Source organism: Euprymna scolopes, chromosome 36 (assembly GCF_053919585.1).
Source record: "Euprymna scolopes isolate OS-2025 chromosome 36, ASM5391958v1, whole genome shotgun sequence".
Taxonomy (NCBI): Eukaryota; Metazoa; Mollusca; class Cephalopoda; order Sepiida; family Sepiolidae; genus Euprymna; species Euprymna scolopes.
The window spans coordinates 86,604,995-86,621,596 of NC_136517.1; the positions used below are offsets into that span (position 1 = coordinate 86,604,995).

At 35.1% G+C, this 16,602-nt stretch overlaps 1 protein-coding gene across 1 annotated transcript in view; it reads left to right on the forward strand.

The window, feature by feature from the left end:
* The window catches only part of LOC145260663 (intraflagellar transport protein 56-like), a 73,088-nt gene extending 58,072 nt beyond the window's left edge, over nucleotides 1-15,016 (forward strand). Inside the window, exons 15-17 of the mRNA XM_080119013.1 lie at nucleotides 6,119-6,225; nucleotides 6,887-7,020; nucleotides 14,758-15,016. Coding sequence (XP_079975139.1) covers nucleotides 6,119-6,225; nucleotides 6,887-7,020; nucleotides 14,758-14,869 — 353 coding nt within the window. The 3' untranslated portion in view covers nucleotides 14,870-15,016. The remainder of the gene's footprint in view (nucleotides 1-6,118; nucleotides 6,226-6,886; nucleotides 7,021-14,757) is intronic.
* The last annotated feature ends 1,586 nt before the right edge of the window (nucleotides 15,017-16,602 follow it).

Genomic DNA, 16,602 nt, shown 5'->3' on the forward strand with positions numbered 1-16,602 from the left:
AGTAAGTGCTCGGCTGAGCTCCAATCTATGATGCCCCCTTATAAATCTTTCACAAGAACACACTCGACTGGTTGCAACCACTATATACATTTTCCCCACCTCTGGGTTTTGGGTTCGAATCGTGGTGTGAGAGGTCTTTTTTTTTTCGATTTTTTAAATTTTAATATTGAAACAGGGTTATTTAAGTCATTTTTCACATGTTTTTTTTTGGGGGGGGGTATTTTTTAACGTTTGTTTTTCTGTTTTGCGTTTGCCTTACGTTAGTTTTTTTTTTACTTCGCTTATTCTTATGTTTTCATTAGCACCCCCCACCCCCACCCCAGCACAAGCACACACACCGAAAAACACCCGGGCAACGCAGGGTACCCCCCGCTAGTATATATATATATATATATATATATAGCCAGTAGAGTTTAGTTTCCTAGAAGTACATCCAATGAAACAACATGTGTCTACCAAAATAGTGCTCAGTGAGTGAACAGAGCAGGTATATTAATTTTATTTTTAATGTTTGTATAAATAAAATTTAATATATATATATATATATATATATATATATATAAAGAAAAACAAGAATTAATTCAAAAGGAAAAGTTGTTTGTTGTTTCTGCATTAAAAGCAAATAAACATTTCATGGATTTTTGAAGACTAAAATTTGTTTATTATTTACATTAAGAATATACATTAAAATAAAAAGACAAGGAACACAGTTTGAATTATAATGAAACTGAATTTTATTCAATAAAAACAAGAATTATATAAGTAAAATTATATATATATATATAGAGAGATAGAGAGAAAGAGAATAAATGACAAAAACGTTATATTCTAAAATTCATGATGTTGACCATCTTATAATTTATTTCTTTAATTCAGTTGACTTTTACAATTCTTGACAGTATCTGTTTCGTAGCGCAAAATCAATCAATTATTATCAGATACTCTCAAGAATTGTATAAGTCAACTGAATTAAAGGAATAAATTATAAGATGGTCAATATCATGAATTTTGGAATATAACTTTTTGTCATTTATTCTCTATATTGCTCTGTAATTACATTGAGCTTCTTAAGTAAGGATTAATATATATTATAAGAAAATATATGTCTACAGAAATATATATATATATATATATATATATATATATATATATATATATATATATTTTTTTTTTTCTTTTTTCTTTTTTTTTATAAAGGAGTCACCACTTATCAGGGCCTGGAGGCCACTTGAGGATAAGGGTTACTGAGTGTACAATAGTCAATTGGACAATATTGTAGTAATCGTTAGTAGTGGAAATTTGATAAATTGGATTACTTGAGGGGAACAGCTCATCAAGAACTTGTTCGCATTGGACTTGAAGACGACCAAAAAACAATCAAATACTGCATAAACTAAATTATGAATTTAAGAATAAAAAAACAATAATTTAAAAAAATGAACAATAAATAATTTTTTGTAAATGAAAGCAAACTATATACATCTCACTGCCAATGCACATTAATGCGGATAAGACAAAGTTTATGACTTTCAATGTGGAAGGAGAGATCAGGGCTCTGGTTGGACCAACACTGAAAGAAGTCGCTGAGTTTATGTATCTGGGCAGCAACATAGTTTCCACTAAGAGAGATATCGAAATTCGCATTTCAAAAGCATGGGCCGCATTGGATGGGCTACATTCAGTATGGACTTTAAGGCTAACTGACAATCTGAAAAAGGCAGTTCTTCAGGGCAGTTGTAGAGTCTGTCCTTGTATACGGTGCTACAGCCTGGACACTCACCAAAAGATTAGAAAGAAAACTAGACGGCACATACACCCATATGCTACAAACAGTATAGCAAATATATCTTGGCAAAATCATCCCATGAAGCAACAACTTTATGGTAACCTACCTGCTATATCTAATACTATCAAGGAGAGACGCCTACGATTTGCCGGTCACTATCTGAGGAGCAAATAACACTCAACGTCAACTGTGAACCTGAACATTTGAGGCAGCTGATGGAAGACAGGAAACTCTGGAGAGGAAGAGTCACATTGGTCGGGGCAAGGTGTCCATCCTGATGATGATGATGCCAATGCACTCTATCTGAATAAGAGCCAGGTACGCCCTAAAATAGAGTACTGTTACCACCTCTGGGTAGGAGCTGCTCAGCACGCCCTATCCAGCCTTAATAGAGTTCAGTTGGCTTCGAAACCTAGTAGATGATGTCCTTTTCTCTTTCCTGCAAACTCTTTTCCACAAAAAAGATGTTGCATGTTTCTGCTATATCGTTATTTTCATAGTAAGTGCTCGGCTGAGCTCCAATCTATGATGCCCCCTTATAAAACTTTCACAAGAACACACTCGACTGGTTGCAGCCACTATATACATTTTCCCCACTCTGTATCTGTGTCTAAATCGAAACGCAGATTGCATGAACAAAACTTCTTTCCCAGAACTGCCCGCCTGTAGAACAGTGTTCTGCTGATCTGCTTCCCAGTTGAATACAACATGGTAGCCTTCAAGTCCAATGTAAACAAGTTCTTATTGAGTCGTCCCCATAAATAATCAAATTCTACCCAATTTACACCATTAATGGTTACTATACTACCATCTTACATTTATTAACTCTTATCCTCAGGTGGCCTTCGGGCCTGGATAAGTGGTGATTCCCAAGTAAAAAAAAGGTAATTTTTTTAAGTTAAAACAATAAATTACAAAAAATAAAACAATTTAAATTCAAACAAATAATGTACAAACTAGTCACTTTAACCCATTGTTCTAGTCTGTAAGCTTAGAAGAGTGTTTTACATTAAATTACAGGGTGAAACCATAAAATTTTCGCTCTAGAAAAGACGATATGATTCCATTTTCGTTTGATGAAAACCAGTTTTCTTTTTTTTATTGCAGACTATCTACTAGTTGGCCAGTTGTGTACAAATCCCAAGAGCGATAGGAGCCTTCTATCATGTCTAAAAGTGACACTATGTTCAACGTGTGAAATCGGAGATGCGCCTCTGTACAACTCATGCTCTCTACCGATCCAAGTTATGATGACGGGACCATTGCTAGCACCCTTAAAAATGCAAATCCGGATGGTTCAACACTTGAGAGCACAGCTCAACAAAGTTTCCAGCCATGGTTATAGTCTTTGGTGTGGTTTCAAGTAGTGTTGGGACGATTAATCGGAATTGGGAATCGGAAAAATCAGAGTTTTTTGGGGTATCGGTATCGGAATAGGGAAAATTTGAATCTATTTTCTGATGCCAAAATCGATTCTTTTAATTATTTATTTTATTTCATTTTGGTTTCATAAAACATCTTCCACTGCTAGTAGTAAAAATAAAATAATAAATATTTATTGATTTAAACTTCCGGTAAGATTAAAATCTCTAGATCACCCCGTCACAAGTGTGTTTTACGTTTGAGAAAATACATGCACATTTAAGATGCGTTTTTACAGTAATCAAAATATTTAGAGATTTATAAAGAATCGGAATCGGTAATTGTACCGGAATCGATACAATATTGGAATCGCCTCAACACTAGTTTCAAGTGAGTGCCACATCATGCCACCTCACATCTTCAAAATTGGCGTGAAAGTGAACACCAAAGTGTATCTGGATGTGCTGAAGAGTGTGGTAATCTGGTGCAATCAGGTGACCACTGGCAGACTCTGTGTGTGGCAGCAGTACTCAGCACCGGTCCACAAATCCAAAGAGACCCATGCTTGGCTTCATAAGGAGTGCTACGACTTTGTACCTTTCTCTCACTGCCCCTGTCTCCTCTCCCCCCCCCCACCTGAACCTGATGGACTACTTCGTTTGATCATAGGTCGAGAACATCACCAACATGACTTCCCAAAACACCAAAGCCAGCCTGATTGCCGCCATCCATCAAGTATTTCCCGCCGGCACTTGTGGAAAAGGCATACTCCCAGTTCCGGACCCGTATCGAGGTGGTGATTGAAGCTGATACATTGAATAAATATCAGTTCTACTATATAATCAAGTTACCTGAATTGATTTTTTTCAATAAAAGTTTTATAATAAAGCTGTTGTGTGTTGTTTCCTTTAGGGCGACAAATTTATCATTCCATTCTCTACTATACATCTATATATCTCTGCTATTATATCAAAGTAACTTTCTGTATAAGTTCCTTCTTCATGGGTTCTGAAACAGTTGAGCCCATCTTTTACAAATTTCACACAAAGCTAATTTATATTTCTGACAGTGTTTTTTTTTTTTTTTTTTACAAAGGGGTAACCACTTATCAAGAACTGGAGGCTACTCGAGGATAAGGATTATTAAGTGTACAGTAGTCAATGGGATAATTTCTTAGGAATCGTTAGTAGTAGAAATTTGGTAAATTGGATTATTTAAGGGGACGGCTTATCAAGAATTTGTTTATGTTGAACTTGAAGACAATTAAATTGTAGTCAACTGGCAAAAAAGACTAACGGAAGAGAGTTCCACAGGCGTGCAGTTCTGAGAAAGAATCTTTGTTTATGGAATGTACGTTTTGGTTTAGGCACAGATAAAGAGTGGGGAAAATTATTGACAGTGGTTTCAGTTAGACGGGTGTTTTTTGTGAAAGTTTAGCGAGTGGGGACCATAGATTGGAGCTCAGACGAGCACTTGCCATGGAAATAATGATAAAGCAGAGACAGGCTCGCAACATCTCTTCTGTGGGAAAGAGGTTGCAGGAAAAAGAAGAGGGCATCTCCTACTAAGCTACGAAGATATGTTTTGTACAGAAATTCATCTGATTAGTATCGGAAATTGAAAATATCCGATCTTAAAAATAGTTTTTCTCTCTTATGAATAAAAAAGAATAATTTTTACAGGGGAATATTTTACGTTACACTGGCAATTTCAGAAAATCATTTCTTCTTAAAAAAAAACATTTATTATAATCTGGAGATATAATTTAGTGGTAGAGTATTCGACTACAAATGATCCCCCACCATTTTATTTTAATTTTTTCTTATTAATGAGTTCAATTTATAATAAAAGAAGAGGTACCATTTAAAATCGCTGTAAATCATTTCTTTGTTTGTATATTTTAAAACTAAACATTAATCAGAAGTGACTTTTCCAGGGCATTCATCGTCCTGTCCAAATATCAGCTGACCTGATATTGTAAACAAACACAGACAGAATTTGATCATTATTATTATTATTATTTATTTATTTTTTTTTTTTTTGTGAATTAGTCCACTGGGCAAATTATTCCTCGTAATATATAATATTAATAAAATTTTAAATGTGTATTCATTTATTTATTTATGCGTGTGTGTGTATATATACCAATAAAACTTTCGAACGGATGCACCGAATTGAAAAATTCTTTTTTTCCCCCGAAAGGTGTGAGTCCCTAGATTGTCCTTATCTATATATGGTTCGTAACGAACAATACCGAGTCACACAAAAAGCCCAAAATAAGGGTTTTTGGGACGTTTCATAATATTGTCAAAAAAGTTACCTCCCCATGTCAACGGAATTTAGCACTGTCTGTATACAGTTGCGGTAACATCTTTCGGCATACGGACAGGATTTGTGGTGCAATGGATAACGTGTCTGGCTAGGGATCAGAAGATTCTATGTTCAAATCCTGGCAAGTTCGTAATAATTTTAACCATCATTTTATCCAACGTTTACTTATTATCCTTACGCTTAGTTAGGGTTTTTTTTTTTGTTTTTTTTTCAGTGATTTTGTTTTGTGCATATGGGAATTGCCCATACTCCGAGTTCATACAGTAAGCGTTGATGGTAAGACAATGTTGAGTGTACTTGATGTTGTGTTTGACTCAACATTGTGTGTGCCGACGCAGCACAGTCGCTAGTATAAATTTATTCAATAAAGGATTGATTGTATACATATGCAATCTGCATAAAGTAAAACATGTTTAAGAGTATTGTCTGAATAGGCAACACCGGGCTGCCAGCTAATTGATTTATGAAATAAATAAAAATACATAGGGTGGGTACTCAAATTTTAATTAATCAAATGTAAATGGTATAATTAAGCAAATAAAATACCTGGCTTCTTTTAGACAGGTAACTTTTTTCCTAAGTAGTAAAAAAGGAAGGAATTAAAATGAAATTTTGAATTTAACTTTTCTGTTTCCTCAGATATAATGAACCATAAACCCCGGAATGCCTGGGAATTGTATTTGAAAATGGAAACTTCTGGTGAATCATTTCGACTACTACAATTGGTCGCAAATGATTGCTATAAGGTAAAACATATTTTCTCTTTTAAATTTTTAACAATAATTAAATCTTTTGAAAATAAATACAATGTATAGTAATAAGCCTCTTGTGCATACATACATACATACATACATACATACATATATATTACATAAAAAACATGAGAGCAAGTAATATGGTTAAGCTTAAACATGGAAAAGCAAAAGGACTAGTTGTTAAATCTGGAAAAGAAAAAGACAAGATATTCTAGTAAAAAATATAATAAATTTATAACTTAAAACATTGCAGCATTAATTAAGAATTGATTATGTAATGTTAAATTGAATTTTTTAAAAAAATTCTTAATGCTGTAATATTTTATGTTTTAACAACTTTTCCATGTTTAATCTTAACCATATTACTTTTCATGCTCACATTTTTCTATGTAATCCATGATTTTTTTCAGGCTTTGCTTGAAAATAATATTTTCTCTCTGTTTCACTTGTTACCTCTCTCTCTGGACTGTGGCGTTCATTCATCAGTTCATCAGTCAGTTTTTAAGTCGATACAATTCGTTTTACTTGGAATTCAATATTTCGATTTTCAATTTTCGCTCTAATAATGCCTGTACAAAAAAAATTCTGGAAACTTATTTAGGCATCTCATATGTTTTTTTTTTTTTTAATTTTTTATTTCCTTTTCTTGTAGATGGGTCAGTTCTATTATTCTGCAAAAGCATTTAATCTGCTGCAACGGCTTGACCCCAACCCCGAATACTGGGAAGGCATGAGGGGAGCCTGCATCGGAGTCTTTCAACAGATCATTGTGTCCCGAGAGAAAAAGTAAGTAAATTCCCTTTGGGGGCGGTTGTGGGGAGTTGAGCAGCGAGATGTCTGTTCACATTACATTTAAATTTTACAAGTTAGTACAGTCAGGGAAACAGGAGAGAATTTTAAAGTCTACCAATCTGAGAGAAGGATCTATTAGAGTATTAGCATGGTGACCCGATGTTGCTCGGGATTAAATGATGATCAGCAATTGTTTCACACTCGCATATTTTTATTGCCATCGAAATCGGTGAAGTCACCCATTGCAGTGCACCAGAAGGAAGCTCACCATGCCACTCACTATGACTTATTCCACAATACATTGTAGTCTACATTGCACTGTAGAGAACCTACTGTTGATTTTTATAAAATTATTTGGTGCAAGTCTATAAATGGTCCACAAGTAATCTTTTTTACTATAAAAATCTGAAAAAAATCTTTGTAATGTACGTACTGGTTACTGCATGAAAATGTCATAGTCCAAAAATCACATAAATCGATCAAGTAGTTTTTTTTTTTTTTTTTTAAGAAAATCAAATATCATGAGACATTTTATCGAAGAAAAACTTCACGCCATTCTGTTTTTGAATGACAGCGACACCTATTGGGAATGTTTGGAATATAAGATCAGCAAGGGGCAGACAATCGGCTTTCCACGCTATAGAAAAAAACTGGGAAAATTAAGACATTTATAAGTTTTTGAGGATGTTGAAAACGAAAATAACGTTTAAAATTCCAGCAAACGAGTAGTTTCCAAGATATGAAGAAATGTTAGTTTAAAGAAAGTGGGGGATCACTTTTCTATAATAATTTAATGCATAATGATCACCCACTTTATGGCCACCACTAGTGTAAAACTTGAATTTATGCTGCTGAAATACACATTTGCCAAATATTTGTTGGAGGAGCGTCAACGTGTGGGTGCTCAATTTACGTAAAATTCTTCATACCTTGGAAACTACTCGTTTGCTGGAATTTTAAACGTTATTTTTTCTGCCCCTGCTGATCTTATATTCCAAACATTCCCCTCGTTTCGATTGTCTAGCCTTAATTTAAACTTATATCACTTCCGGTTTGGCGATGGGCGCGACAGCAAAGATTTATTATTTTATTTTTTTTTTTTTCACATTCTTTTCCTCTTTTGCGGTACGGGTTCGAGCCTGCCTGCCTACTATCACTTTTTTTTTTTTTTTACTCAACACACATTCTCCAAACACCCACCCGGACAATGCCAGGCACCCAGGCTAGTGACTAATAAAACTCTACCTAGGGGCTCATCCTTCAATGGTTGGGGTGTATTTTCCAGTTTAAGTTTAACACTGCCGAAGCATTAGAGTGTAAGTTCCATCTAACTTACTTTCAAGTTTTTTATTGAGAGTCCATGCTGGTGAACCATAAAGCAGCACCGTTTCCATTACGATTTATATTCACAGGTAACATGAATTGGAACAAATACATTGGGAATATTGCCAAGTCTTATCCTGCCTTGGTAGAGTTCAAAATAGACTTCGTAGCCTCGTAGGGGATGTCCTTTTATCTTCCCTGCAACCTCTTTCTCACAGAAGAGATGTTGCGAATTTGTCTCTGCTTTATCGTTATTTTCATGGCAAGTGCTCGGTTGAGCTCCAATCTATGGTCCCCCCCCCCTCACCAGACTTTCACAAGAAACACCCGCCTAGCAGAAAACACTATCACTAATTTCCCCCACTCTTTATCTGTGCCTAAACCTAAACGTAGATTCCATGAGCAAAGCTTCTTTCTTAGAACTGCATGCCTGTGGAATTATCTTACGTGTTTTCCTACTTTCTAGTTGACTACAATATGGTTGTGTTCAAGTCTAACGTAAACAAGTTTTTGATGAGCCGTTCCATATCAGTTAACAAATTTACCGAATTTCCATTATTAACGATTACTATATTGTCCAACTTCTACTCTACACTCTTTAACCCTTATCCTCGAGTGGCCTCTTGGCCTTCATAAGTGGTGATATCTGTGTAAAAAAAAGGGGGGGCGCTCAGCTGTACTAGAATTTTTTTTTTTTTTTTTATTCACTACAAATAAGTCCAGGTTGCACTATGCCTTTTGAGGGCTTCTATTTGAGATTGTGTTTAACGGGATACTCCGAGGAGTTAAGCATTAGATTACAACAGGGTAACGCTATTAAAATGGAGACAATAATGAAACAACATTCAGTCATGTTATTTGGATTCATTGGACGACTGTTCTCATCTTGACTGTCATTTTCATAATGTTTCGGTTGATGTAACCTCCAACCTTCTTGATGTGTATCTTATTGAATAATTCTGTCGAACTCTGGAATTTGGATGGAATTCCGCAAGGACTCATGGCGCAGTGGTTAGAGTACTTGGAAAAATCAATTGTAAAAAGTGATATTCTCCTGAAGGTTGAACGTTCGATCCTCAGTGTGGGCGACTGAAAAATACAATCGCAAATTACTTAGAACCTCTATTAAGTAATGGCTGACAGAACAAGAGAATGCTACTCCCGTGAAGTAAATAAAGGAATAAAAGATTCTGTTCGAAATTTTATCCAAATTCCTGAGTTCAACAAGATATGTCTCAAGAAGGTCGGAGGTTACATCAACTAAAACATAGTGAAAATGGCTCTTTCCCTCCACAGTTCTATCTTCCATGGCCTTAAGATCTTCAAGTTATAAGCCAGTGTCTTCTGTCAATAATTTTGTGTATATCTTGACAAGTCTTCCTATTTTGTCATTATCCATTTTTTCATCTTAATCCCTAACCCTAATCCTAACCCTAATCCATTTATTTCTTCATTCCACTACAGACTGAAGGTCATTATCTAAAGATTCAACCATTGCCTTGTGTTTGATTTTCCCACATGCATGATGTCATCAGCAAATATAGCCATTTCTGACACTATTACATCTGATTTATGAAAATCTATATACCTATAAAAGTGAAAGTGTCTGTGTGTGTGTGTGTGTGTGTGTGTGTGTGTGTGTGTGTGTGTGTGTGTGTTTGTACATTTCCCTACACAATATCTCTCTCAATTTTCAGTCTACAGACTCGAAATTTGACACAGGGTACTGAGATTTGGGAAAATCTTTGTAATCGGTTTTCGGCCAGAAATTTGGCTGTTAAGGGGTCAAAGTTCAACGATTTGACCTTTGAAAACTCTACCAAACCCCTCCGCCAATTTTGGGTCTAAACACTTGAAATTTTAGTTATAGGTTCCTTGGACATGGATCTAACTTAATAACTTGATTTGAGTCCAAAACAATAAATGTTAAGGGGTCATTATAGGGGTCAAAGTTAAAAAAATTGACCGCTTTTTGGTTTTTTTTTTTGCTCAACATACACCTCCAAACACCCGGGCAACGCCGGGCTGAAATGCTAGTCAAGAATAATAAAAGTCCAGGGATCAACCCCTGGGTTACATCTGTATTAATGTATGCCCATCAAGGATGACCTATATATATATATCTATTATTTTTTTTTTTTTTTGGCTAAGAAAATATCATCATCATCATCATCACCACCACCATCATCATATTAAATTGACTTCTGCCAATAATTTTGTATCAGATCTTCCTACTTCAGCTATTGGAAGCACTATATCATACCGGGTGGGTTGCCTAGACCAAATTGACTCTTTCCCTCTACAGCTCTCTCTCTTCCATGACCTTAGGAAGATCTTCAAATTGTAAACCAGTGTCTTCTGTCAATAATTTGTGTACATCTTGACAGATCTTCCTACTTTAGCGGCTTCGTATTTAGGATCCATCAGTACCACATCACTAACGACCTCATCTTTTTTTTTTTTTACATGGAGGTCACCACTTATCAAGGCCCGGAAGCCACTCGGGGATAAGGGTTACTGCGTGTTCAGCAATCAATGGGATAGTATCGTAGTAATCGTTAGTATTAGAGATTTGATAAAGTGTCTTACTTAAGGGGGACGGTTCATCAGGAATTTGTTTATGTTGGACTTGAAGACATCCAAGTTGTAGTCAGGTGGGAAACAGGCACACAAAAGAGAGTTCCACAAGCGTGCACTTCTAAGAAAGAAGATTTGTTCATGGAATCTACGTTTTGATTTAGGCACGGATAAAGATTGGGGAAAATTACTGACAGTGGTTTCATCTTTTCTTCTGTAGCAATGGCCGGCATATTGTGTTCTTCTTTCTTTTATTACTGAAGAGATCCTGGCCAACCGACTATACAGACAGCTACTGGTTGGGTGTGTTTTACAGTTTAAGTTTAACACTGCCGAAGCATTAGAATGTAAGTTCCATCTAACTTACTTTCAAGATTTTTACTGAGAGTCTACGTTGGTGAACCATAAAGCAGCACCATCTCCACTATGGCTTTAAAAAAAGTTGTTCTTGATCTGTTCCAAGAGGGTAGATTTCTATATAATTTACACGTAAAATACTTGGTAAAATTTAGTTGTAAGTTACACTCTTCTAGAGGTTGAAGGTTCTCATCTTTAGCATTATTTTCACAAGGACCCATGTTGCATTGGATAAAGTACTTAGTAAAATTCAGTTGCAAGTTACACTCTTCCGGAGGTTGAAGGTTCAATCCTCAGTGTGGATTATTTTCAAAATACAATTGTGAATTACTTAGGACTTCTACCCAGTCATGGCTGATGGAACAAGTGCCTGTTAACCCCAGGGATTAAATAATAGGTTCCGTTCGGAATTCTAGGCAGATTCCCAAGTTCGGTAATGGTGCATAAAACAAGACCCTAAGTTTCAAAGATGGCGGCAGGTCTGTCAATGGAAGTACAAAATTGATGCAATACTTTCGCTATTCTTCAAAACTGCTTGCTTATATATTTGGATAAAATATTAAGATTTTTTTTTAATATATATTTTTTTTAACATATTTATGTTTTTTTTTAAATGTACTATATTTAAATATACTTTATTGACATATACTTTATTTAAACCTGCACAGTCTATTACGATCGTCGCCGATTTAAAGAAAATATTATTTTTATAGCCGGCATATTTTACATTTATTTTTTCACTCGCTTATAATAAAGATATATAAAAATATGTAAACTTTCATTATCAATTGATTTTGTGTTTTTTAATCACATAGAAATATATAAACAATGTGACAAATTAAAGAACTCATATCAGCCCGGCATCTCCAGCATTGGGGAGCCCAATCGCCCCCTGGGGCGGTCATGTCACAGAATAGCAAAAGTATTGTATCAATTTTGTGATTCCATACTTCAATTGACAGACCTGCTACCATCTTTGAAACTTAGGGTCTTGTTTTATGCACCATTACCCCAAGTTCAACAAGATAAACCTGAAATGGTTTTGCTTGAGATGAGAATTCTTTGGAACAACGCAAACTGAGTCGAGCGGCAACTTTAATCTTGTCTAACTGGTAACTGCACCAGCCCAGATGTAGCATCACTACTCCATCCATGGGCGAATTGTGGCTTGTAGGTGAGGATACGAGGTGCCTTCAATAATTTTGCAGTTATTTTTTGTACAGTCAGTTAAAATTGTCGTAGACACTTGAAAAGTGAGTGTGTTACTGCTATGCATCTTATAAGGTGATTGCCCAATTTTTATGATTTTAGGTTTAAATGAACAGCTACAGCAGGAATTGGAATACTCCTTACTAAAGCCTGATTGTCACACCTGGTGAATTTCAAAAATGTGATTGGGACGTGAGGACACTTTAGAAGAACGATATGCAATAAAATTTTGTTTTAAACTCGGAAAAAAATGCCACAGAAACGTATAGGATGCTTCAAACTGCTTTTGGACCATCTTGCATGAACTGAGCATCAGTTTTTGAGTAGCATAAGAGATTCAAGGAAGACCGGGAATCTGTGAGGGGTGATGAGGTGTGGGAGGAGTAAGCAAGTCAGAACACCAGAGTTGATTGGCTAAATAAAGAATTTCATCCGTAAGGACCGTAGTGTTTCTATAGAGACAATAAATGCACAGTTTGATGTCAGTGTGAGAACTATACACAAAATTATTCACAAGGAATTGCAGATGCGGACAACTCCATCCTTATCACAAATTATTTGACCAAGATAGGCATCAAGACAGTTCCTTCTCTCCCTTATAGTTCAAACCTTGCTTCCTATGACTTGGTTATTCCCTAAGCTCAAGGAAGACCTTAGAGGTTGTCGTTATGATACAATTCAGGTCCCCCCTCGCCAATCTTTCATGAAAAACACCCGTCAAGCTGAATCCACTGTGAAAAATTTTCCCCACTCCTTATCTGTGCCTAAATCAAAACGTGGATTCCATGAACAAAGCTTCTTTCTTAGAACTGCACGCCTGTGGAACTCTGTTCCGTCTGCCTGCTTCCCACCTGACTACAACCTGGATGTCTTCAAGTCCAACGTTAACAAATTCCTAATGAACCGCCCCACTTAAGTAAATCTCCACACTAACGTACTGTACTTGCAATAACCCTTATCCCTGAGTGGCTTCTGGGCCTTGATAAGTGGTGACCACCGTGTAAAAAAAAAAAAAAAAGATAAAAAAGGTTGTGACATGCTCACAAGAGGACTTCCATTGGGCCTTCCAGAAGTTGTTTCTATCAATAAAAGTGTGCATATGAAAAAAAGTCTACTTTTCCAGAAGTTGTTTCTATCAATAAAAGTGCGCATATGAAAAAAAGTCTACTTTTCCAGAAGTTGTTTCTATCAATAAAAGTGCGCATATGAAAAAAAGTCTACTTTTCCAGAAGTTGTTTCTATCAATAAAAGTGCGCATATGAAAAAAAGTCTACTTTTCCAGAAGTTGTTTCTATCAATAAAAGTGTGCATATGAAAAAAAGTCTATTTTTCCAGAAGTTGTTTCTATCAATAAAAGTGTGCATATGAAAAAAAGTCTACTTTTCCAGAAGTTGTTTCTATCAATAAAAGTGCGCATATGAAAAAAAGTCTACTTTTCCAGAAGTTGTTTCTATCAATAAAAGTGCGCATATGAAAAAAAGTCTACTTTTCCAGAAGTTGTTTCTATCAATAAAAGTGCGCATATGAAAAAAAGTCTACTTTTCCAGAAGTTGTTTCTATCAATAAAAGTGCGCATATGAAAAAATGTCTACTTTTCCAGAAGTTGTTTCTATCAATAAAAGTGCGCATATGAAAAAAAGTCTACTTTTCCAGAAGTTGTTTCTATCAATAAAAGTGCGCATATGAAAAAAAGTCTACTTTTCCAGAAGTTGTTTCTATCAATAAAAGTGCGCATATGAAAAAAAGTCTACTTTTCCAGAAGTTGTTTCTATCAATAAAAGTGCGCATATGAAAAAAAGTCTACTTTTCCAGAAGTTGTTTCTATCAATAAAAGTGCCCATATGAAAAATGTCTAGTTTTCCAGAAGTTGTTTCTATCAATAAAAGTGCGCATATGAAAAAAAGTCTACTTTTCCAGAAGTTGTTTCTATCAATAAAAGTGCGCATATGAAAAAAAGTCTACTTTTCCAGAAGTTGTTTCTATCAATAAAAGTGCCCATATGAAAAATGTCTAGTTTTCTAGAACATCAGTGAGAGACTTTGCGATAAACACTATTTTTTTTCTGAAATTTTTTTGATTGTTCTACATCTACTCATTCGAGAACTTTCATCCATCGTTTCAATGTGACCAAACCAACAAAGTCTCCTGTTCTGCACACCTCAACTAAAACTAAATATTTTTACTTTTGTGATAAATGCTCTCATTATTTATTTCTTTCGTTGTTGTTTTGTCTTGCTGCATTTTAAACTTTGGTTGCATTTGCAGAGATCGTCTGGGCGAAATTGTGCAGATGCTCGGGAACATGAGGAACCCGCAGGTGGAGTCGTTTACCCGCATCATGAAGAAATGGGCCAAGAAAAATAAGGTGCAGCTTTAGAATTCCTGTGACTTCAAGACGTCAGATTGAAACGCATCGATAAACAACAACAACAGTCAACACCAAAGAATTAGTGGCACCGTCTTGCATCCAAACATGCACGAACAAGAATAAGCAATATCCATTTGTCTAGTACATACTGCATCAATGATCCTTATATATATATATATATACACGTTTGATTTTTTATTACCGTATCTTTCTGTTAAGTTACATTATTGTTTCAGCTACACGGTCGTTTTTTTGGCCGTCTGTAGCTTCCTCAGACTTTTTCTGTAAAAGTCTGAGGAAGCTACAGACGGCCAAAAAAACGGCCGAGTAGCTGAAACAATAATGTAACGTAACAGAAAGATACAGTAATAAAAAATAAAACGCATATTTGCTCTACAACAGTATTGAGCACTTTCTTCAGTTTTTATTAATTACCATTTCCACTAAAAAAACTATATATATATATATATATATATATATATATATAAATAAATAACAAACGTCTATATTCCAAATTTCATGATGTTGACTATCTTACAATTTATTCCTTTAATTCCGTTGACACTTACAGTTCTTGATAGTATCTGTTTCGTAGCACAAAATAATTCATTTAATTATTATATCAATCAATGAATCTATTTTGCCCTTAACTCATCAGAAGAAGCAGCAACTATCAATCCACCAAAAGAAAAGAAAATACAAAATCCGAAAATATATATGCAAGATTTACCAGTTGAAAGAGCAGACGAGTGCAAAATTTATTTTAATAAAAAATTTTATTTATTAAAATAAAATTGAAATTTTTTTTCAAATTTTTGAATAATAAAATATTCTTCTTCAGGAAATACAGACAGTTTTTTTTTTTTATTATTATTATGCGTCATGGTGGAGAGATGGTGGAGATAACGCCTGGCACATCCTCAGAGGTTGGAAGTTGAGGTTGAATGATGTTTAAATGTCAGGTAACAGTGTTAATGTTTGGTCGAGCGCATGAGGCAATAGTATTAGGTTGGTTCAAAAATAATGTTGTTTTTTGACGTTCAATTTCAAAAAATCGTAACTCCTTTCATAATAAACTTCATTAATCGAAATAAGAACCATTCGAATCGGCACATTTCTTGCCAACGAGAAACACGTTTATTTATCCCATTAGCATAGAAATCCGGAGTTCTGGAAGCGAGGAAGTTATTGAAGGCCGATTCGGCATCATCTCGGATTTTGAAGCATTTTTCGCGCAGGAAGTTGTCGAGATGCTTGAAAAAGTGATAATCGGTGGGCGAGAGGTCTGGTAAATATGGCAGATGAGGCAGAGTCTCGTAGCCCAATTCATTCAGCTTCTACAGGGTCAGTTGAGCAGCATGCGGGCGAGTGTTGTCATGGAGAAGAATTGATCTATATCAGTATTAATAGTAAATCGACTGTTTGAAAAGCACTTGTTATTAAGAATTTAAGATTTAACTGTTGAAAGACCAGACGAGTGCAAAATTGATTTTAATGAATATTTTTACATCTCCACCATCTCTTCACCATGATGTGTAAGAAGAAGAAGAAGAAGAAGAAGAAGAAACTGTCTGTATTTCCTGAACGAGACTATTTTATTATTCGAAAATTTGAAAAAGAATTTCAAATTTATTTTAATAAATAAAAATATTCATTAAAATCAATTTTGCAATCGTCTGGTCTTTCAACAGTTAAATATTAAATTCTTAATTATGAGTGCTTTTCAAGCAGTCGATTTACTA